Here is a 24863-nt window from a genome sequence, read left to right on the forward strand (position 1 = left end):
TGATGTGTCACTGCTCTGGGGTGGCTTTTCCTTGTCTGTATAATGGGAATATAAGAACTATACCATAGGGTTGTCATGAAGACTCAGTGAGACATCTCAGTTCAGTACAGTGGCTGGCCCCGAGCGAGTGCTTAGCTTGACTGAGGTTTGCTCCTGCTGCAGAAGTGTGGTGAGTAATAAAGGTGGTAGCCACACATCTACACACTCATGTATTTGTACGTGCTCCACCCCCATAGCACGTGACAAAGCACATGGACCCTGGAAATGTCATGAGCACACCGTGTTCCTTCCCCCTGACAGTAGTTTTCCATAATAGAAATGGAAAAAAAAAAAATACCACTGGAATAGCCTCCTGTTTGTTCTGATGCTACAACTAAGTAAAATAACTCAAAACTCTTCCAAAATATTTTTTGGGACTCTTCAGTTTGCCCGAGGGTGTGAGTATAGGCTGTGAACATGTATCTGACACCTGCCAAACGATTGGCTTCCGACTTTCCCCCAACCACGTAAAGAAACCACAAGCAAAGTGATATAGAAAGGCCAGACTTAAAAACCTTTCAGAGCAGGTAAATTCAAAGCAAACATTCCCTCTCCCTCCTGAGCTGGCAAGGCGTATTGTTATTGGAACCAAGACAACAGGTATTGGGTAACAGGGATGGATGGGACTGAAATTTTTTGTTAGTCAGAGCCAAGTTCTCATTCTGGGTTACTCTGTGGGAAACCAGCCTTGAATTTGGTTTGTAAATTAGACACTTTTTCTCTTTGTTCATGTTTCTAGCCCACCTTTTTCAATGGGGAAACAAATACTATAGCAAGGAAAAGGTTGATGGCTCTTTAAAAAATTAAAAGACTTTATACAGGGCGAATATCATTCTGCTATAGATTTGCTGCTGCTTTTAACTAAGTAGTAGACCTTACGTATAGCCACCATGTTCACATTTGTGTCATTAATTTATGGGAGCATTTATTTGTTCGCTCAATCATTTACCAGAGCACATGCTAAGTGTTTACTGTGTACCAAAGTTTTTGAGTGAGAAGGTTGGATACATAGTCTGGGAGGTACAAACGAAGTTACGAAGAAAACGGATTAGAATGTTATTAGGAAGAATGCCTTTCCCAGAAAACTGCAGCCTATGTGGCAGCTGAACCTGTGTATGCGAATGGATGATGGAATAAAATGGGCCAGCACTTCATATGCATGTCAAGCATTTCCTTTCAGGAATTCAAAGAATAAATTCGTGCCAAAAGCAATACCTATCACAATCTGGAAAAAATCGATTATTTTAGAGAACTCTTCATCAGTTTATTTTCTCAAGCAGGGCAAGATGCTAGGTACCCAGAAAAGTAGGGGTACAGCTCTGCTTCTGGTACTTAACGCATCTCTGACAGCTGTGCCCTTCCTGACCTCCTACAGCTACCTCACCTGCTTACCCTGTGAGTCCTAGGCCAGGAGGGTTTAGTACCACAAACACGTTTCATATTTCTTTTTTTTAGAGACAGAGTCTCACTTTATCACCTTCAGTAGAGTACTGTGGCACTCACAGCAACCTCCAACTCCTGGGCTTAAGCAATTCCCTTGCCTCAGCCTCCCAAGAGCTGGGACTACAGACGCCCGCCACAACGCCCGGCTATTTTTTTGTTGCAGTTTGGCCGGGGCCGGGTTCGAACCCACCACCCTCGGTATATGGGGCTGGCGCCCTGCTCACTGAGCCACAGGCGCTGCCCAACACATTTCATATTTCATGGGCTATTTCACATCTCTCTGCCTCCACACATGTTCCCCCTTCTGACATGGAACATTCTTATTTTCTACCCCCTCTCAATATCTGCTCATTCTTCAAATCCCTGTTCAGGCCTCTCATCCTGTGGAAGCCCCTTGTCCTTCCTCCGCCCCTAACTCCTTTTCAGCTACTCCCTCCTGTCTAGCACTGGGAGGACTTGTCGTATAACCACCATCACCAGTGTCACTAGGGATTGCAGTTCTTTATTTCCACATCTGTTTCACCTTGACGTCAGGAACAAGGTTTTGTTCCCCTGCAGGTGGCAGGACCCCTGGCACAGCGGAGATGCACAGCCCCTATCTATTGGGCTGACAGAACAGTGCAGGGATTTTCATCGTTCTTTTTAGGGCAGAGTTTGATGAGAAAGGAACAATATAACAAATATTTGCTGAACACATACTGTGTGCTAGGGACTCTTTTAAATCCTCCAAACACTTCAAGAAACTGGGGCAGCAAACAGAAGTGACATTTCCCAGCTGTCACGAACTTACTGCGTACTCTTTAAGCTGATGGTCATAGGCTCAGCTGAAAATTCTGCTACCATTGAAGGAGAGAACTGATACTGAGATAGTCGTCTTTACCATTTTCTTTGCGTTTAAATGGGCATGTTTACCTTTTATTCCTCAGAAATGGTCAAGTGGTAATTCTGTTCTGCTTGCTGTAAATGGATGTGCTGAGCCTATTTAATATACTGTCTTATTTCTTATGTGAGGATATGTGTGTGTGTGTGTGTGTGTGTGTGTGTGTTTTAGGAACAGCCAGGGAAAGGCCAACTTTAAGAGGAATTGTTCCTGAAATCTCCTTCACATGTTGTTGGCTCCTTACAATAAGACAACAAGCTAGGTAAATTTAGTAGATGATATAGCCCCATTTTACAGATGGAAAAATAAGGCACAGAGAGTTCAAGTAAATTCATTAAGATTATGGAAGAGCCACATTTCCTGTATTCATAGTTTTTATTTGATTAAGGAGTGCATAAATAGTAGTGCCAAGGAACCCAGGATCAATAGGTAACTAAATTATTTACTGTCATTTTTAACTGCAGTTGTTTCCAGAAACCAAGGAATTGTGGCAAATCTTTCTGCACAGAACATGGACACTTTGTTCAGCTTTCTTTTGATCTTTGATCCCAGGGACCACTTTGTGTTTACATTGTTGGTTTAATCCATTCTTCTCCCATGCAGCAGCTCCTGGAGAGGAGGCCCTCCTGTCAATGATTGCTTCATTTAGCAAGCCCAGTCTTTGGGCTGTGACCATTTCTGTGGTCACACTGGCTCCGGTTACCCATGACCTCATGTTTCAGAGGTTCCATGTTGTGCCATAGCGCCCTGCCAGGCCTGAGGACCGTCTGTTTATATTGGTGGCATTTTACCCAGTCCCACCATTGGACAGAGGCAGGCTTCCCCTCAGGGTTTAATCATCTATTTCCGGTTCCAGCTTCTCTGCCCAGCCCTTCTGCTGAGACCTAACACCTCCTCTCCTTGTAATTGCCCACACATCCTGGGACCTTGCATCTGTTTATCTCATGTACAATCCAGACATTCACAGAGCAGAGTAAAGGAGCCCTCTCTGTCGCATTGGAGCAGAAAACTGAGAATTTAAGAAATTAAGAGAAATATATATCAGGGATGATATGATTGTATATCTGGAAAACACTAGGGATTCTGCTACAAAACTTTTAGAGGTGATCAAGGAATACAGCAATGTCTCAAAATCAACACCCATAAAACGGTAGCTTTTTATATATCAACAATAACCAAGCCGAAAAAACAGTCAAGGACTCTATTCCTTTCACAGTAGTGCCAAAGAAGATGAAATATTTCACGTCCTAACAAAGGACGTGAAAGATCTCTACAAAGAGAACTATGAAACTTTAAGAAAAGAAGTAGCTGAAGATGTTAACAAATGGAAAAACATACCACGCTCATGGCTGTGAAGAATCAACATTGTTAAAATGTCTATACTACCCAAAGCAATATATAATTTTAATGCAATTCCTATTAAAGCTCCATTGTCATATTTTAAAGATCTAGAAAAAATAATACTTCTTTTTATATGGAATCAGAAAAAACCTCAAATAGCTAAAACATTATTCAGTAATAAAAACAAAGCAGGAGGAATCACGCTACCAGACCTGAGACTGTACTATAACTCAATAGTGATCAAAAACAGCCTGGTACTGGCACAAAAACAGAGAAGTAGATGTCTGGAACAGAATAGAGAACCAAGGGATGAATCCAGCTACTTACCGTTATTTGATCTTTGACAAGCCAATTAAAAACATTCAGTGGGGAAAAGATTAACAAATGGTGCTGGGTGAACTGGCTGGCGATCTGTAAAAGACTGAAACTGGACCCACACCTTTCACCATTAACTAAGATAGACTCTCACTGGATAAAAGATTTAAACTTAAGACATGAAACTATAAAAATACTTGAAGAAAGTGCAGGGAAAACTCTTGAAGGAATCGGCCTGGGTGAATATTTTATTAGGCGGACTCCCCAGGCAATTGAAGCAGTATCAAAAATACATTACTGGGACCTGATCAAACTAAAAAGCTTGTGCATAGCCAAGAACATAGTAAGTAAAGCAAGCAGGCAGCCTTCAGAATGGGGGAAAATATTTGCAGGTTATACCTCCGATAAAGGTTTAATAACCAGTATCCACAGAGAACTCAAACATATTAGCAAGAAAAGAACAAGTGATTCCATCTCAGGGTAGGCAAGGGACTTGAAGAGAAACTTCTCTAAAGAAGACAGGTGCACGATCTACAAACACATGAAAAAAAGCTCATCATCCTTAATCATCAGAGAAATGCAAATCAAAACTACTTTGAGATATCACCTAACCCCAGTAAGAGTAGCCCACATATCAAAATCCGCAAACCAGAGATGTCGGCATGGATGTGGAGAAAAGGGCACACTTCTACACTGCTGGTGGGAATGCACACTAATACGTTCCTTCTGGAAGGATGTTTGGAGAATACTTAGAGACCTAAAAATAGACTTCCATTCAATCCTATAATTCCTTTACTAGGTTTCTACCCAGAAGACCAAAAATCACAATATAACAAAGACACCTGTACCAGAATGTTTATTGCAGCCCAATTCATAATTGCTAAGTCATGGAAGAAGCCCAAGTGCCCATCGACCCACAAATGGACTAGCAAATTGTGGTACATGTATACCATGGAATATTATGCAGCCTTAAAGAAAGATGGAGACTTTACCTCTTTCATGTTTACATAGATGGAGCTGGAACATATTCTTCTTACCAAAGGAAGAATATGTTCTTCTTAGCAATGGAAGAAAAAGTATCCAATGTACTCAGCCCTACTGGGAAGCTAATTTATAGCTTTCACATGAAGGCTATAACCCAACTATAGCAAAGGGCCCAGGAAGGGCCCAGGAAGGGGAAGGGAGGGGGGAGATTAGGGTGGAGGGAGGGTAATGGGTGGGGCCACACCTACGGTGCATCTTAGAATGGGTACAGGCAAAACTTATTAAATGCAGAATACAAATGTCTACATACGATAACTAAGAAAATGCCATGAAGGCTATGTCGAACAGTTTGATGAGAATATTTGATGAAATATTTCTAAGTTTGAACAGTTTGAGAGATTGTATATGAAACCAGCACATTGTACCCCTTGATTGCACTAATGTACACAGTTATGATTTAACAATAAGAATAAATAAATAAATAAGTAAATAAATAAAAAGAAAGAAAGGTCTAGAATAGGCACGTCTATAAGGGCCAGAAAATAGAACAGTGGCTACCAGGGGTTAGAGAGATGAGAAGTGACTCATAATGGGTATAGGATTTCTTTGGAAGTGATAAAAATGTTCTGGAATTAGAGCATGGTCGCACTCTATGAATATACTAAAAAAAAGCACTGAATTTTTACTTTAAGAGGGTGAATGTTAGGTATGTAAATTACATCTTGAGAAAACTGTTGTTTTAAAAATTTGTGCAGCAGTTATTAAGTCTTAGTTACTATGCAGTGGGAGAAGGTATATATGGTTTTTGTGGAATGTGTATGCTATACTCACTCCTTGGTGCCTGTATCATTTTTTTCTTTTTTTTCAATTCTACTGATGTTAGACTGGTTGAGAGAAGTATTTATACCTTGCTCAACCTGTGCATGTTTGCCTTTCCTTCTTCATGCAAGATGCTTTTTTGTGTTTGTGAAAGCAGCGATGTGACATTATTGCCGTCCTCCCAGCCATATGTGAACTCTTTAATTACTGAACTATGTGCCTTGAGCATGTGTAGATGGATGGGCCTTGGCACCCAGAGCTGAAATAATGTGGTCTTTGTGTTGGGTTTATGGTTTCCAGAGAGCCCCTACCAGGCTGGAATATTTTCATGGCTTTTTAACCTAAAAGTTCTTATAAGTTATAAACTTTTATCTCTAAAACCTGAATAGCTGACTTCTCTAGAAACAGCTGGAAAGTCTGGTATTTCTGGGCACACATTCCAGCATGGCAGCAATATGTGCCTTTTCTCAATAGTCCTCATCTCAGACTGTTAGCTCTTGTATGGCCCATTTCACTCCTTGTTTTCTGAGCCTCAGGATTGGGTGGGGAAAGGCCCCCTGAAATTGTTCATTCATTCCTTCATTCATTCATCAAACCCATAAGTACTTAATTTTATATAGTAAACTCTGTTAGGTACTGGGGTATTCCCTGTCCTCATGGAAGAGGGTCTGGTAATGGAGAAAGAAACATAACCAGTTGATTATAGTACATGATCAGAGTCAATGCTGGACTATGACAGAGCATTGGTGCAAATTACAGATACCAGGTATATAGTCTACCTGAGGAGTCTGGAGGGTGGAGAAGTTCAGGGCTCCTGGAGAAAGTGTTCCTGGATCCTTCCATGTCTTCTCTTTAGTACCAGAGCTTCAGTTCCTAATGAAGGAGGAACATTTAACTACATAGTAGTAACATCATATCTTTGGGGGCACATCCACAATATAAGGAATCTAACTGAGTTGGAAAACCAAGTGAGCGCTGGTAGTCCCAGCCACTCAGGAAGCTGAGGCAGGAGGATTGAGCTGTGGTGATCGTCCTGCTGCACTCCAGCCTGGACGACAGAGGCTATCTCTTAAAAACAAAAAACAAAAAATCCAGTAAGGATGAAAAAAGGGGAAATAAAGAGTGGGTGAAAAAGACTGGGAGGAAGAATACACAAGAGACAATGAGAAGAAAAACAGGAAAAGAGGTACTTAGAGAAATAAGAAACATACTTGTCTTGTCTCAGACCCTGCTGCTCATATTGTCACAGACTTCAAAGTGTTCTGACTCCAAGGAAAATTATGCTGAAGTAAAAAATTACTTTACTCCATTTAAAAAATTTTGTTTCCTGCTGGGACATTTCCATCCTTCCATTCTGAGATGATCGTATTGGCCATGTTGATTAATGTCCTTAACAAAATAGAGAACTTTGAATTTGACAGGTGTTTCCTGGGCACTCATTTTCTGCTGGCAAGTGGGGAGGCTGGACTCAGGGGTCAGAAGCCCTGAAGGTGAAGCTCAAACTTCTGCATCCACTGTTCACACGACTTAAACAAGTCATATCCGCTCATCTTCAGCCTTCCCTTCCATAACAGGGGAAGTAAAAATAATGTCTAACTTAGTAAATCATAGGGGTCCAAATGGAGTAGTGGCTGACAAAGATTAAGAGGTTTTTAGAGAGAAGAAAAATATAGCTCAGAATTAAAAGTATCAAAAATGGCTCAGTTATGTTTAATTATAATAAGTTTATCTTGATTTTATTCAGGTGGTATTAGGCTTTTACATTTCCTATTAACTGGTCAATCAGTGAACTTTACCATTAGGAAAAATCCCTGCCCTTTAGGAAGGAAATTGGTTGGTAGGTTGCTTGCATCTCTTGAATGAAATACTTCTTTTAACATCACATGTCACACTCCCCCAGGCTTCAGGTGTACCATGTCTGTGACTGCTTTGGGGATGAAGGAGAGCCTGCTGAGGCAGGATGCTGAGGGAATATACACGTTTATGTTTTGTGGTGAGGAGGGTTTCATGAGAAGGGAGTTGTTCTGATTTCATAGTTTATTGGGAAGAATTTCAATTGGTTGACTTGGTAGGACCTAGGAAAAGGCTTTTGTTGGGAGAAGTTCCCAGCACCCCAGTCCATATCCATATCCTTAATCATATCCCTGCCTGGTTTCCACTCAGCAGAAGGGTTCTAGATTCTTAGGTGGAACTTCACCTGGTAACCAGGAAGCAAGACTCCAAGGGCACACTCTGCTGAGTGGCTGAGCATCTGCAGATTCGCTGCTGGTCAGGCTTTCCCTGAGATCAGACACCGTCATGTGGGGCTCAGTGACATGACTTTTCTTGAAAGTGAATTTCACTAATTGCTTCTGTAAGTGGAATATTACTTTTAGGTGGAGCTCTTTATTTTCTACACCAACAAGTCTTCCTTGCTGGATGAAAACAAGCGGCATTTGAAAAGGGTAGTTCAGTGTTTGAAGTCTTTGAATTGGAAAATTCACTTTTGCCAACTCACTGGTCATGATGAGGATGGTCCAGGAGGTGACTAATTTTACTGTTCGTTCCATCACCATTCCCTTGCACCTCTGGGGAACGTATTTTACATGTTCTCAGGCAGCAAAGACGGATCGCTACCCAGCGTCGCCATCCTCCCGCCCTGCCAGTTGCAGTCCTGGTCTGCAGTGAGGGAGGTCTAGACCCTCTGGGTGCAGCAGGAAGGAAGATGGACGTGATTGGGAATACCGTGTCCTCAGTACCTGTGTTCCACCTGCTGAAAGGTCCAGCCAGGGTCTTGGTTAATGTGATTTCACTGGCCCCAGGTTTACCAATACAAGTTTAGCCCTAACAACCTAAAGTAGGACTTGTAAAAAATAGATGAATCAGTTCTAATTATTTCAAGTCCGCTACGAGTCTAAGAGACAAGACGTAGGAATGAAAACTGACCTTTTGGAACAAGGGAAAAATGTCGGTGTTGTCAGGCATTGCCAGATACATCTCACAGTTTTTGTCCACAGCCAAGCAGTAAAGCTGTCTGGTCCTATAGACGTGTTTACTTGCTGGCCTGCTCTTTATGCTCCCTCCCCATAGCAGCAGCATTGCACCTGCAGCCTGGGAGCATCAGCAGCCAAAGGATCCCTACCCATGCTGGGATCACGTTTCTGTACGTCTTTACCTTTGTCCCACTTTGATTTTGAATCCGAGACTTAAGAGCCTTTGCTAATTGACAGCATGTGAAGAGGAAGAAAGGGAAACAGGATCTAGAAGCAGAATCAGAGAGAGCAGATGCATGGCGGTGTGGTGAAATATGGCCCACGTGTCCCTCTGAGGCCACTGTGGATGCTCCATCTGTTTCCACCACCCTTCTATTTCAGATACTAGCTCCAAAAAAAAAAATTAGCAAGGACTCATGGACAGACAGGAAGCCAGCCACGTGCCCTGAAGACATATCAGGGCCACAGCTCCCTTAGTGGCTGGCAGGTAGCAGGGCTCGTTAGAGGTAAAGGGAGGTCATTGTCCCAACATGACCTTCAAAGAATATTAAACACAGTTCCAGAGCTGAACTCTGCTTGCTGGTTTATCCTGAGCTGGAGAGACCCAGAGAGGAGAGAGTGAGCAGAGGTGTTGATGTAAGTGTGAATCCCCACTCTGGTTGGGAGAACAGAGGCAAGGACTGAACAGTGTTAGCCTCTCAGGAGCACGGTCTCCCAGCCAGCTTGCATTTGTGTTTTAAAGAACTGTGATTTTCCAGTTTGATTAGTGACAGTAATTACTCCCAGATCACCTCTGCAGATGGCCAGCTGTCTGCTCACATCATTTCTTTTCTTCAAGGAATCTGGTCTGTTACCTTCCTGGGCTCCTTTCCTGGCCTGACTGGGAGGAGGCTGGCAGACCCATGGCCTGCACAGTCCTGCCGGGGTTGGCAGGAGCACTCAGGTTGAAAGAGGGGCTGCAGCGCCCCAGCTCCTCCTGAGGGGATTTGCACCTTCAGGGCTCTCAGCGTCTTAGCTCCAAGGAAAAATTCACCTCAGTTGAAGAGGTTTTGTGTCCAGTGGAGTCTTGTACAGGACAAGCACTGCACTGTTGTCTAGCGCTATAGGGCTCTAAAAATAGAGCCATTAACACCAGCCTGGCGTTTCCTCCAGGGAGCTTTCATCTGGGCTCTTGGTATCTCTCTCTCCAGCTCTCTGAAGAGTCCCAAAGCCTGAAATACTGTCATTATTATGTTTCCAAACAGAAACACATTTTTGTCAGGATTAAAAGGCAGCAGTCAGAAGTGCCTGCCCAGATTTCTGTTTTTTGCCTTTTGACAGGGCAGTGGAGGAGCGGCGGTGGTTTAGTCTTAATGGGGGGTAGGGGTGGGGGGATGCAAGCCTTTCACCCAGCGAGGGAGCAGACTGGCCTTGCACATCAGAGGCCAGCGTGGGAGCACCGCTCTCCAACCCCAGCCAGAGGATTTGTCCATTTCCTAGGAAGCCTGAGAACAAAGAGAATCTTAATAATCGAGGGAAGTCACTGTGGTGACAATTTCTTACTTCAATGAAATGAGAGTTTTAAATCTGTGCTTCTATTTTTAACGAGACACATGGGTCTCTGTATACTCCGAGCAGCAAATCTGTAAGGATGTTTGCCAACAGTGGGTACTTAGGCAGGTTTTGGAGTTGCTTAATCCGTACACAAGGAAAATGCATTTCATACAGTAAGACCGACTTTGTCAAACGGATTAGGAAACCCATCAGTGTAGGGAGGGCAAAGAGAATTAAAGTCTGATGTAATGAAGAAGTAGCCGTGAAGGAAAGAAGTCGGTGATACATAAAATTCTTCCACACTCATTCTTTTCCAAAATTACATTCAAGCTCAACATGTTTTGGCAAGAATATTACATATCACATCAAAAAATGCTCGATGTCAGTTTGTCTCATAGTTGATGATTACCGATGTTAAGCTTGATTACGTGGTTAAGATGGTATCCACCAGACTTCTGCATTGCAAAACATGTTTGAATTTTCTTCTGTGTGGTTTTAAAAAGTCAGGAATAGATGTTGAATTTTGTTAAACACCCTTCACACATTTACATCACAATCATGATTTTTCTTCAGGTCTATAAATACTGTGAATTATGTGAATGGATTTCCTTATATTGAACAATCTTAGGCCATTCTAAGATTAGGCCATATTTTCTTAATAGGATGGATTTTATTTAGATTTTTGCAGCATATTCATTAAAATGACATTGGTCTGTAGTTTGTGTATGTGTGTATGCAAATATCTTCATCAAGTTCAGAATTAGTGTTATATTTGCATTATTAAAAGAACTTGAAGATTTTATTTTTTTCTATGCTCTAGAGAACAAGCTATACAATACTTGAAATGTCTAGTGTAAGATTTGGTAGAATTTCCCTATGTAACCATCTAGGCCTAAGTGTTTTCCTTTTTCTATTTCTTTCAATAGAAATTATTCATTTTTACTTTATTTCCTTCTGGAGTCAATTTTACTAACATATATTTTTCTTTTTCTTTCTTTCTTTTTTTTTTGCATTTTTTTTTCCTTTGGCCAGGGCTGGGTTTGAACCCACCACCTCTGGTATATGGGGCCAGCACCCTACTCCTTTGAGCCACAGGCACTGCCCAACGTACATTTTTCTAGAAAAATCTTTTATTGCATATAGTTTTCAAATTTGTCATTGAATTGTACAAAGCAATTGCTTACAAGTTCTTAAAAATTTTTCTTTTAAATTGATCATATTGTTCCTCACTTTTTTCATTTCTTATTTCTGGTATTTGAGTTGTCTTGAGTAAGTTAACTAGTGCTTGTCTTTCATTGATTCTTTTTTCCTTAAAGAAGTAGCATTTTGGTTTATTTATAATTTTAATTTTTTTATATTTTATATATTAAGACTTTCTACCTTTATCTTTATTACTGATTACTTTATATTTATGTGCTTTGCCCTTTTCTAGCTTTTTGAGTAAGAATTTAACTCATTTACTTTTATCGATGTAATCATGTAAAACTGAATTTTTCTCTGATCATTGCTTTAATTGTATCCCGAAATTCTGATGTGTAGTGATGTCATTATTTTTAGAAGTTCTGAAATGGTTTTATATTTTTTTTTATTCCATAGTTGTCATTAAATAAAACTACAAATTTTCTGAAAGTTAAAACATTTATGCCAGGCATGGTGGCTCAGGCCCGTAATCCTAACACTCAGGGAGACTGAGGCAGGTGGATTGCCTGGACTCAGGAATTCTTGCTTGACCAGCCTGAGCAAAAGTGAGACCTCATCTCTATTTGAGGGGGTCTCACCTAATGTGTATAATGCAATGGCATATTTCAAAACTATTAAGAAAAGAGTATAATTGTCGTAGCACAACAAATAAGTAAGCGAGGTGATGGATGTGTTAATTAGTTCGATGTAAACATTTCACATTGTATATCAAATCAGTACACTGAACCCCATAAATGCATCAATGTACACAGTTATGATTTAATAAAAATAAAATAAAAAAAAAATAAAAATGGCTGGGCATTGTTGTGAGCACCTATAGTCCCAGCTACTCAGCAGGCTGAGGCAAGATAATCACTTGAGCCAAAGAGTCTGAGGTTGCTATGAGCTATGACACCACAGCACTCTACTGAGGGTGACAATACAAAACTCTAGCTCACAAAAAAAAAAAAAGAAAAAGAAAGAAAATGCTCTATTTTTTAAGTGATAGTAAAGTTAATCCAAAACAGATAGGCAAAGATAGTTTATATTTCAAATTTTATATTGGGAATTGTTATTGTAGTTTCCTAATGATTACACTAACAAGAAATTTTGTTATGAGCTAAAAATTGACTTGAAGTGAAAACATAACTGAATTATTTCTTAAATCGAGGGTAATTGTTAATCAAGTTAAAAGGTATGGGTTACATCTTAGATAACTGAAAATTAAAACAAAAAGAAAAATTGCTAAAGAAGATTCACTCACTGTAGGTTAATTTATAGTATGCCTGTGTGGTTTTAGTGTTTTCGTGTGTTTATTTATAAATATAACCTTTTATGCATTTACACTGGGCAGTCTAATGACACAAAGATAATTTTGGGCAGCGCCTGTGGCTCAGTGAGTAGGGCGCTGGCCCCATATGCCGAGGGTGGCAGGTTCAAACCCCGCCCTGGCCAAACTGCAACAACAACAACAAAAAAAATAGCCGGGTGTTGTGGCGGGCGCCTGTAGTCCCAGCTACTCGGGAGGCTGAGGCAAGAGAATCACGTAAGCCCAGGAGCTGGAGGTTGCTGTGAGCTGTGTGATGCCACAGCACTCTACCAAGGGCCATAAAGTGAGACTCTGTCTCTACAAAAAAAAAAAAAAAAAAGATGATTTTAAGTGGTGTCTCTCACTTCAGAAACACATTGTCTGGTTTGGACCAGGAGGGGATTATTTTTATATATATGATATTTTTTTTTCTAGAGCTGGCCATTCTCCTTTCAATCAGTCTGGGGCTTTTTGGATTTTCCTATCTTTCTTTGGATAACGTAATTAAATTATATCATGCTTAATCTCATGCAGGGCAGCCACAGATCACAATGTGGATAATACAACAGAAATATTCAGGGAGTGGTTGAAAAACATACAGAAACTCTATCACTACGTGGAGTGGAGGCCTATGGATGAGCCAGAGTGAGTAGCAAGAATAAATTTTATAAATTCAGTATTTTCCCTTCCTCCTTAACCAGCTCTCCAGCCATGTGGGCTTCTAGTCTTAGAGACACTTGTGACTTTTCACTGTCTTTCATCTCTCTACCTGAGTTCTGAACACCTGCTGTTTCCTCCTTTGATAGATCTGCATCATTCCCCCTTTCTCTTTACTTCTATAGCTGCCAGACAAGTTCAAGTTTTCATTAGTTCGTAAATAAACTGCCATAGTAGTATATATTTTAAATAGTGATCTTATTTATTCCTATTTTAAGTATAAACTTTTTGTTCTTGAGGGAACATAGTGAAAAGTTTATATACTTTCTACATACACCTTACTTTTTTCGCTTGTCATATCCTGGCAATCATTCCATAGCATTAGTTCAAGAGCTTCATTCTTTTTAACTGCGTATTATCCATTATATGGACGTACCATAATTATTTAATCTGTCCCCTACTAAGGACAGTTAGGTTATTTCTAACCTAACCATAGCAATTTCTTAGTTGTTTCTATCTCCATGTTATCCCACATACGGTACTATTAAGTCAATCTACCTAAAATTCAAAATAGTCTCATTTCTTTATTAAAAAGACTACAATTTCTTTCTAGGTCCTACAGAACAAAGTTCAAACACCTGAGACTTGTATTTAATTGAGTCCATAAACTTAGCATCCATAGGTCCTACTTTTTCCCAAAAGAAAATGTGCATTATCCATTTATTTCCAAACCCCAACCTATTGCTCTTATAGTTCTGAAAGGTCCTTTCCTTCTTTGTAACCAGCTCTAATCCTAAATCATACCTATAATAGAAAGCTATCCTTAATCATTCTTGTTATAACAGTCTACAATTCTCTTAACAATTATATTGCCTATTTTCTACATCATCCTTTTCAGCACAATGATACACTCAACCACCATTGTTAATTAACTATGCAATTTATGTATTTTTTCTAAATAAACTTCTGTTTATTTATGTATTTTTTCCTACACAATCTCCTGTTCTTTGGCAGGAGTTATTAGAGTATACAAATACTTTTATTTTCCCCCTGTGCTATTTTCTTGGCAGGCACTAAATTAATACTTGTTGGATGAACAAATGAGTGAATAAGAACAAGCATAAATGCATTTAAAACTTACTGTTATAAATGTTCCCAAGGCTACTACAATTCCACCTTAGGAATTATAGATATAGCATGAATGAGTTGACTGAATTTCTGTCCAGGGTAAACCATTTATTGAAAACTAAATTTGCATTATCATAATAATAAATGCCAGTATAAAACAAATTTCTCTTCTTCTAGTCTTTCTATGTTACGTAGAATACATTTGTGTTTCAAATAAGTTTATAAATGTAATACATATTATAATAAATATATGTGTATTTTGTCAAACCCAAGTATATGGTCTGTATATTAAGCAGAATTTAACAGTGAAGTTGGAACACTATAAAAGGTTTTAACACTCTTTTGGAGTACCTTGTAATGGAATTTATTGTGATTAAAATGGCACAGAAAGACTTTTGTGTGCCTACTTTTCAACCTAGTAATGTTCTCTGTAGCCAGGTTTTAAATAAATATATACCAAGGATCATGGGGAAAACATCAGGGCAGACATTGTTTTGTGATTTTTCATTCACTAATGCGAACATAATTTCATTCACTGTGCAGCTGCAAGAATTTGAAGTGGTGGCCAGTTTTGGGCCCCTGTGATGTGATCAATGCCCTTAGCAGTTGGGAGCTTTCAGAAAGGTTCCAGAGGATGGGTCAGCCCACTTGCCTATGTGGCCATTTAGGAGTCTGGCCTGGCCATTTTGTGGATGTAGACAGAGATCCCAATGACACTATATATGGGCTTACTCCATGACCTCGCTCTAACTGGGACAGATAATGTGTTAGGCCCTGCAGAATAATTCACTGAGACTCCACTAAGTAAATCAAAGCTTTTTGTATCTGGGAAACTCTTATTTTTTCACTTAAACCTTCCCAAATTTATTTAAGAGCAGTTTGTAAAACAAAAGTGTCTGAAAACATAAGCTTTAAGGCTAGATTACCTGAATTTAAATCTTGATTGTGGCTCTTATTAATTGTATAATATTGTGCAAATGGCTTGGCTGCTCTACACAGCTGTCTGTGAAATGAAAAGAATAGTGGTATTTACTTCATAGGGCTCTCCTTAGAACCCACTGAAACATTTCCTATAAAGTTTCTTGTGCACAGTAAACAGCAAGTTACTTAAGCTCTCCTTACTTCACTTTCCTTATCTGCAACAGCGGGAGGATGATAACAATCATAGCTATCTATTAATACTGCCTAGTGTTGGTGGAGGATTAAATGAGTTAGTACATAGAGATATTTAGGACAGAGCTGGGCACCCAATAATTATAAGCTTTTATTATTATCATTCTTTTAGATCTTATCCTGATGAAATTGGACCAAAGCACTGGCCAAGCTCCCGGTTTACCCATGTGATGAAACTACGACAAGCAGCGCTTAGAACTGCAAGGGAAAGATGGTCAGACTACATTCTGGTAAAAACAGATGTTTGATTTCTTAATAATGGTTATCTAGAATATGTCCAAATCAGTTGTCCAATACTAGGAACATAAAAGAAATCAAAACAACCTCTTGCTTAGGTACCACCTCCCCCACTTTGGAGTAAAGGCTCAAGGGAAAATGTTGGAAATGTAAGATCAGGATGCCTGGATTTCATCTCAGACCCACTTCTGACATGCCTTTTCAGTGAGTGAGTGAGGAAGCTCCTGAATTATGTGGTCTCTGATATGTAATGGACACAAGAAACTAAATCTTTTTTTTACTCATGGGAATTTATGTAGGTAAAGCAATATAAATTGCCCTAATACCTTTATGGAAGGATTTTAGGGACATATGATAATGTCCTGTTTTGCTCCTGAGTGTTTTGAGGATTGGTATCTCTCTATGGCGTCCTGGTTGCTTGCAGTTAGGTGGGACTCTCATGCAGAACTTCTCTGCAAAATGATGAAGAGGTTCCATCACTTTCCTTAGAACTTTGAGAATGGTCCAGGAAAATAGTGGACTTGATGATTAGGAGTCAACGTCATTCTCCATCCTTGTCCTGCGTGAACCTCTCTCAATTAGAAAGAAGGGGAGTTTCCTAAGCATCAAGGAGCTACAGTCCCTTTTTCCTTTTTGAAAATTGACAAGACATTTTCCTTCACAAGTTTATGGAAATCAAGCTTTTTATCTCTGGTCCCCCAAACCCATTTAGTTCTTTTGGCAAGTGTTTTCCAGTATGACACTAGAAATAATACCAACGTGAGGCAAAGCCAGTGTGACTTCATTACATATGGACATCTGCTGTCACTAGACTCTGATTCCTAACGGGAATATTTTTGACCTGATTCCTGAAGGGAATACTTTTTACCTATATGCATCTCCAGCCCCTTGACCACAAAAAGAATCAGCCCAAGAATTTATCATACACTTGGAAGACAAATAATTTCATACACATTTTTAAATTGTGCTGATAATATTTAACATTGTTTAGCTATTTAAATGTCATTGAAGTATAAAAATGCTGAATCACAAAATTGTTGGTAAACGGATTGACTATTGTCAGAACAAATGCTTCTGATACGTTTTATTGTAACAAAATATATGTAACATAAAATCTGTCAATTTAGCTGTTTTTCAATGTACAGTACAGTGTGATTATTTCTTTTATATGCTAGAATCCATTGTTACACTGTGTGAATGAATCACTGTTAACATGGGGTTTTGCCGAGAATGGGAAATAACTTCACTGATTAGCATGAGATGATACGTGGGCATAATGTCTTTTTAACAAAAATTCTACTTGTGCAGGGCGGGGTGACTCAGGCCTATAATCCCAGCACTCTGAGAGGCCGAGGCTGGTGGATCTCCTGAGCTCAGGAGTTCGAGACCAGCCTGAGCAAGAGTGAAACCCCTGTCTCTAAAAAATAGCAGGGCATTGTGGCAATGCCTGTAGTCCCAGCTACTTGGGAGTCTGAGACAAGAGGATTGCTTGAGCCCAGGAGTTTGGGGTTGCTGGGAATTAGGATACCATGGTACTCTACTGAGGGTGACAAGTGAGACTCTGTCTAAAAACAAAGAAAATAAATCTAATTGTACCATTAAAATAGCATTTAATTGATCTATTTTGGTCCATTCTAGATTTAACACAAAAAACCTCAATAGGTCTGCCCTTCTGTGCCTGGAGTGAGCACTCAGTAAGTGTTTTTGAATGGATTTTTAAGAACTTCGGAGTCATTAATATCCTGCACTTAAACCACTAACCAAGGTGTAGGTTGGGTTCTGGTTGAGTTTGTGCCCAGTTTGCCGGCACCAATTTATTGTGTGGTGCTTTACGAAATGAACATGTGGAAGTTAGGCCAAATTAATGTATTTTGACTGAATGAAAGCTACCCAGCTGCAATAGGTTTCAATAAGGACACAGGTCACAGGAGAAAGTGCCTGTGATCCTTCAGAAGTACTGTTCTTGAACCCATAATTGAAAAATATTTTTTTACCTGACATTATCCTTTTCTTTTCCTAGTTCATAGATGTCGACAATTTCTTGACTAATCCACAGACCCTCAATCTAATGATTGCCGAAAACAAAACCATTGTGGCCCCCATGCTGGAGTCTCGGGGCCTGTACTCTAACTTCTGGTGCGGAATCACACCTCAGGCAAGTCTTTTGGTTAATGAATTAAACATGACCAGGCAGCACTGTGTCAATAGTAGCCAACTTTATCTTTCTCTCCTTTTCCTTTTTTGAAACATGCGTGTCATTCTGTTACTAGAGAAAACATTTTCGGGAAAGACAGTAAATCCAGCTCCAATGCTATAACTTACTTGGGCCCTTCTATGTTAATTAATTATGAAGAAAATATTCACAGGAGCTTAGCCTTAGAAACTTCAAACTAGCCAATAAAGTACGCTGGGATTTGTATTCCCCACCCTCCTGCCTGACTCAGGGATTTTCTTTTTTAATACATATTTATTTTTTCATAATTATAAAACTAACATAACACTATAGGAAAACCTAGAAATGAAGAATGGTGAAAAAAAATTACAAAACACCCCAAAAGTACCATTGTAACAAGACTACTTGTGCATTTTTAATAACAATACTATCATTAGGTGGTGATATTGCAATTTACTTAACCTGTCACTTGGTGTGAATATTTGTTTTAACTTCTAACTATTGTAATTACTATCATGATTAATGCAAATTTTTCTGTATTTAATATTGTTTCCTTAGGTTAGCTTCTTAGAAGTGGAATTTCTGAGTTGAAGAGTATAAATATTTTAACGACCTTTGATCTACGTTGCCCAGTTTATTTCCAAAGAGCTCTAATAATTAAAACTGCCATGGTACTTTGTTTTGACGAAATTAAAGTTAAAAACAATTTTTGTTTTTAGTAGCCTTTTATTTTTAATACCTATTATGCCATGAATTCATAGGGAATGGGTTCCAGGAGCTTAGGCTCCTTTCCATTGGTTCTTACAAAGTGAATTTCTCTGGGTCGAGCAGGCTGGCACTTCAGTTGAACCCAGGTACTTTTCTCTTTGGCTCCCTTCTTTTGCTGATCGTTTTCCTTCACGTATTTCAGGAAGCTATCTTGGCTCTTAGAGTGCTTAATATGCTCAATACGAAAATTAATCAATCCTCTTGGCCAAGAATCTTGCCCATTTGGCTCAGCGCCAGTAGAACAGTAGTTACGGCGCCAGCCACATAAACAACAATGACAACTGCAACAACAAAAAAGTAGCCAGGTGTTGTGGCGGGTGCCTGTTGTCCCAGCTACTTGGGAGGCTGAGGCGGGGGAATTGCTTAAGCCCAAGAGTTTGAGGTTGCTGTGAGCTGTGACCCCATAGTATTCTACTGAGGGCATCTAAGTGAAACTCTGTCTCAAAAAAAAAAAAAAAGAATCTTGCCCTTAAATTGCTTGTTTACAATGCCAACAGCATTCTGGGTAACATTGTAGACTCTTCCAGTTTTGCCATGGGAACATTTGCGTGGCATGCCTTTTTGAACAGTACCCATTCCCTTGATGTCTACCATCTCACCTTTCTTGTAGATTGGCATATATGTGGCCAAAGGAACAACTCCATGTTTTCTAAAAGGCCTAGAGAACAGTATAAGGTGCCTCTCCTCTTTCTCTTTGTGTCTGTCATTTTGGTGAATCACTGGAAAATGGCATCTCCAGCCGAAAGGAAGGCGTTAAAAACTAATTTTGAACTTCCAGCATTTCTCTTTTCCGTAGTAAAACTCTTCAAAGTCCAGAGATTTATTACAGTGAATACCTATAGCTGGTTATATCTTTCATTCTTTGTTTAATGAATTAGACAGATTAGTTAAATAGATGAATGGATTAGGCAGATTAATTAAATGGGTCAATGTAATATGTATATGTAAGATAAAGATGTGCTGAGCAAAAAAAGCTCTGTTCATTGTGTTCTCTTGGCTGAAGTATTAAACTTTGTGTCTCTCTTTTATATTTGGTTTGGTTTATGGTAAGGAATGAGACCAGTGATGTGCTGATAAGTGTTTAATAACTGGCCCTCTGGTGGGAAAGCCCTGGTGGGTAGCATTTGCCAATTTTTATAGTATAAATGCTCCCACCATGCAAACAACTTTAATATTATTAAGCTAAAGGAAAGGTCAAATAAACTGCAATATCATACTTGATAGTTATTAAAAATAGGTAAAGCCGTTTTCTGAGGTTGTGGTAGAGTGGTGGAAATTAACATGATTTTTGTTTTTACATATTTCAAGCTACCAACATGTCAACTGGCTTGAAAATTTCTGAAAGTTTGACAGTTTGTGGCTCTAGTACACCACTAGTTGTAATCATTTCTTGTTTTTTTTGTTTTTTGGTTTTTTTTTGAGATGGAGCCTCAAACTGTCACCCTGGGTAGAGTGCTGTGGCATCACAGCTCACAGCAACCTCTAACTCCTGGGCTTAAACGATTATCCCATCTCCACCTCCCAAGTAGCTGGGACTACAGGCGCCCACCACAATGCCCTGCTATTTTTTGGTTGCAGCCGTCATTGTTGTTTGGTGGGCCCGGGCTGGATTCGAACCCGCCAGCTCAGGCGTATGTGGCTAGTGCCTTAGCCGCTTGAGCCACAGGCTCCAAGCCATTCCAAGAGATTTTTGAATGCATGCTGTTATCTATATCTCTTTTGGAGAAGCAATAATGTCATATTTATAAAGACCATTTCTCCTTGAAAGAAAACATTGTATTAGGTTAAACTCATACATTCTTAATTAATAATCTTCATTGTTTCACTTGGCAGAGTCCCTTGAGGGTTGTTCTTAAATGAGCTGTGCTTTGACTTCAGCAACAAGAGTGGCTAATCCTAGTGACTGCACCCTCCCAGTTTCTATTGTCTCCATATTTGCTTTAATTATTAAAAAGCAAATAGCCTGGGCATGGTGGCTCATGCCTGTAATTCTAGCACTCTGGGAAGCCAAGGCAGGAAGATTAGTTGAGTTCAAGAGTTTGAGAACAGCATGAGCAAGAGTGAGACACCATCAAAAAAATAAATAAATAAAATAAAAATATTAGCCAGGTGTGGTGGTGCAGGCCTGTAGCCCCAACTATTCAGGAGGCTGAAGTAGGAGGACCTTTGGAGCCCAGGAGTTTGAGGCTACAGTGAGCTATGATGACAACACTACTCTAGCAAGACTGTCAAGAGAGAGAAGGAAGGAAGGAAGAAAAGGAAGGAGGGAGGGAGGGAAGGGAGGAAAGCAAATAGGAGAAATTTGTTTACTTATTTTGCACAGTAAAACTAAATTCTGAACAACTTGGGCAATTCTAATTTTGTTCCATCTGTTTTTGGCTTTTTACCACCATAGTTAAACTTTTACTAGAGTAGGAACAGAAATAACTGATGACTTCATAAGCTCAAAGCAAGCCTGGTTTCCAGAACTTTAAACACATCCAAACCAAAATGACTTTGGCATTGTCTGGCCAATGAACAGGAATTAATACAACAAGATTCAGTTTATGTAGAAAAGGAGAGGCATCCATTGCCTCTGTCTGTCTGTAGGAGGCATGTTAATTCTCTCTCTTCTCTGTTTCTTTCTCTCTTTCCTTCCTTCTCACCTCCACCCCCAGGATATTCAGCGATTCATCATCATCATGAATTTTCCAAGCTTCCCTTTCTGAGAATATTGTTCCTCAGTGGTCTAGAACTTTATCTTTGATGTGAGCCCCTAGGCAGCCCTTTAAAAGAGTTCCTGTTATCACTTGGAAGACTGCTCATGAGCCAAAGTGTTAGGAGAACCTGTAACAGATAATAAATAATCCTTAAGTTAAAGGCTAATAAAAATTATGTTAATAGTAATAATAATATTCCATATAATGAATTATAGTTCCTGAAGTATCTTCATTGGCCTTATCATTTTGTGATTCATTCTGTCTTCCTGGGAGACAGGTATTGCAGTTTCTTTCTTTCTTTTTTTTTTTAACATTTAACTTTGTTGCTTTTATTGCCTTATTGCTGTACAAAAGTAAATAATTTTAGGACAGAACTATAAATTCCAAATGAAAATATCTCTACAGTGTTGACAACAAAAGCAAAACAACAGCATTGCTCATAATATGAGCTAATTCACCAAACATTTACATATATCAACTCATTGAATTCTTTTTTTTGTTTGTTTTGTAACCAGTGCAGTTTTGTTTTTTTTTATTGTTGGGGATTCATTGAGGGTACAAGAAACCAGGTTACACTGATTGCATTTGTTAGGCAAAGTCCCTCTTTCAATCGTGTCTTGCCCCCAAAAGGTGCAGCACACACCAAGGCCATACACCCCTCCCTCCTTCTTTCTCTCTCTGCTCTCCACTTCCCCCACCCCCACTGTGTCCTTAATTGTCATTAATTGTCCTCATATTAAAATTGAGTACTTAGATTCATGCTTAAGAGTATGATTGAGTAAAATTGAGTACTTAAGATTCGTGCTTCTCCATTCTTGTGATGCTTTACTAAAAATAATGTGTTGACATTGCAGTTCTCCCATTTTTCAGGAGAAGAAACTCAGGCTTAAAGATGTTAAGCATGGGCTAAGATCGAACGGTCAGGAGGTGGTCAAGGCGATTCTAAGACTCTCATCTCTTGAGTCTTAGTTTGTGATCCTTTCACCTTATCACGTGGTCAGTTTTAGGGTTAGCTCAGCTGGAATACTGTCCTAGACACTGAAGGGAACGTCAGAGAAGGCGATGAGGCTACAGTGCCTGATTTGTGGGTGCTGACGTCTCAACAGGGAATGTGACCAGAAGGCTATGTGCCTGATGAATGGGCACCTGAGAACGTGTACATTCAGTGAGGACTGTGCCCTTCAGAGTGCTGGCCTTGAGAAGCTTTACACTCATTCTGGTGAGCTTGCTATCGGCTAGGACATTTTTTCAAACTGCCTTTCAAAGTTTCCACACATATGTTTTGCTGAGATATGTCTTCCACTTTTCTGGAATGGATTTGAGCTTTAGACACAGTCATGTTGTAAGTGAAGCCACTGGAGTCCTCCTCTGGGCTCTGCAACCTGTGAGGACTGTGACTGGGGCAGTCTCATGTACTTATCAGTTTCTAGCATTCGACGCAGCACCTGAATTGCAGTGGGTACTCAGTAGCTTCTCATGGAGTGAACAATTGAGCCTGGAGGGAAAACAAGCTGGATGCTGCCAACAATGTTTAAAACCACAAAGGAGACTGGTTGTCTTGTGTGCTTGTGCTGAAGGAAGTTTTAAAAGGGGAATCTCCAAACAGGGTGGAGCACCTGCATCTCCAACAGAATTTTAAATTAGTAACTGCACTGAAAGAATATGTTGAAGTAATTCAAATTTAATTGAAAATGTTAGCCACAGCATAATGTCATTTTAATACTAGCAAATACTGGGCGGCACCTGTGGCTCAGTGAGCAGGGCACCAGCCCCATATACCGATGGTGGTGGGTTCAAACCCAGCCCCAGCCAAACTGCAACAACAACAACAAAAAATAGCCGGGTGTTGTGGCAGGCGCCTGTAGTCCCAGCTACTGGGGAGGCTGAGGCAAGAGAATTGCCTAAACCCAGGAGTTGGAGGTTGCCGTGAGCTGTGATGTCATAGCACTCTACCAAGGGTGATAAAGTGAGACTCTGTCTCTAAAAAAAAAAAAAAATACTAGCAAATACTTGCTGATGCTTTCTTGGTCCTAAGCACTCTTCTGAGCACTTTTCTGGTTCTTACAGACAACTCCATGGACTAATGGTGCTATCGTCCTGTGCTGGAGATGAGGCAATGGGCAGGGCAAGGCTGAGCTACCAGCATAATACCCACAGACACAAATGGCTGAAGGGGATTTGGATTTGACACCAGAACCTGCACTCGTAACTGCTCTGCTCTCCCAACTCTGCATAGTCATACTTCATATTCAATCATAAGTCAGCACAAAATACACTTTTGTGAAGTTATTATATGAAAAGACATAAAGAAATCAAAATTGTTCCTGATAACAAGACTGTTTCAATAATTGTTTTACACGTAGATAGCATGTCTTGAGTTCCTTTGGAGATTCTTAGGCCAAGATAAGAGGAGCAAAGGTGACTTTGTTTGGGGTCTTCCATTTAACTGGTGGTAACTGGAATCCACCTACCAGATGACTGGGAAAGCCGAAGTCTTCAGACCAGAGAACATAGCCCACCTATTTGCTCTTTTACAGGGCTTCTATAAGCGGACCCCAGACTACATTCAGATTCGAGAATGGAAGCGGTTGGGCTGTTTCCCCGTCCCCATGGTCCACTCCACCTTCCTAATTGACCTCAGGAAGGAAGCTTCTGACAGGCTGACGTTCTACCCGCCACACCAGGACTACACGTGGACCTTTGATGACATCATTGTCTTCGCCTTCTCCAGCAGGCAAGCAGGTATGTTTAGCTTTGATCAGATTGGCACTATGGGAACACAGCATATAAAACTGATGTCTTTTTTGTGCTTCTTATTAAAAAAAGCCTCTCCCATTTCAGTAAAAAACCACTTGGTTTTCAGGTAATATTAAAGGCAATGAATTGTCTCCAGTAATCATACCAATACCATCTATGCTGCTGTCCCTGCCCAAGAACCAGGACCAGCCTTGACTGTGATTGGGGTGGAGGGCAGGGTGGTGGTGGGGGCGGTGGCAGTGGTGTTAGGAGTCATGAGAAGGTGACCGGTCCTCTGTGGTGCTACTCCATTGCTGTTGCTTATTATAGGAGTCCTTTTACTAATTAGGAAACTGCCGCAAAGGCCACAAACAACATGGGCAAAGACCCCAGGCTTTAAAAGTGGAAGTTCATTTCTTTTCAAAAAAAGTCTGAGTTGCGGGTGGCGCCTGTGGCTCAGTGAGTGGGGCGCCGGCCC

At 40.1% G+C, this 24863-nt stretch overlaps 1 protein-coding gene across 7 annotated transcripts in view; it reads left to right on the forward strand.

Moving 5' to 3' along the window:
- Nucleotides 1–24863, forward strand: part of COLGALT2 (collagen beta(1-O)galactosyltransferase 2) — a 107505-nt gene that overhangs the window by 48452 nt on the left and 34190 nt on the right. For 5 of the 7 annotated variants that reach the window (XM_053604891.1, XM_053604893.1, XM_053604896.1 and 2 more), the window contains 4 exons: nucleotides 13349–13459; nucleotides 15885–16002; nucleotides 18030–18164; nucleotides 24187–24391. In XM_053604891.1, the coding sequence (XP_053460866.1) occupies nucleotides 13349–13459; nucleotides 15885–16002; nucleotides 18030–18164; nucleotides 24187–24391 (569 nt within the window). Of the gene's footprint in view, nucleotides 1–9392; nucleotides 9430–13348; nucleotides 13460–15884; nucleotides 16003–17640; nucleotides 17704–18029; nucleotides 18165–24186; nucleotides 24392–24863 lie in introns of those variants that run through there. The other 2 variants (XM_053604894.1, XM_053604898.1) reach the window with 2 other exon arrangements.

This window comes from Nycticebus coucang, chromosome 10, assembly GCF_027406575.1.
Source record: "Nycticebus coucang isolate mNycCou1 chromosome 10, mNycCou1.pri, whole genome shotgun sequence".
Taxonomy (NCBI): domain Eukaryota; kingdom Metazoa; phylum Chordata; class Mammalia; order Primates; family Lorisidae; genus Nycticebus; species Nycticebus coucang.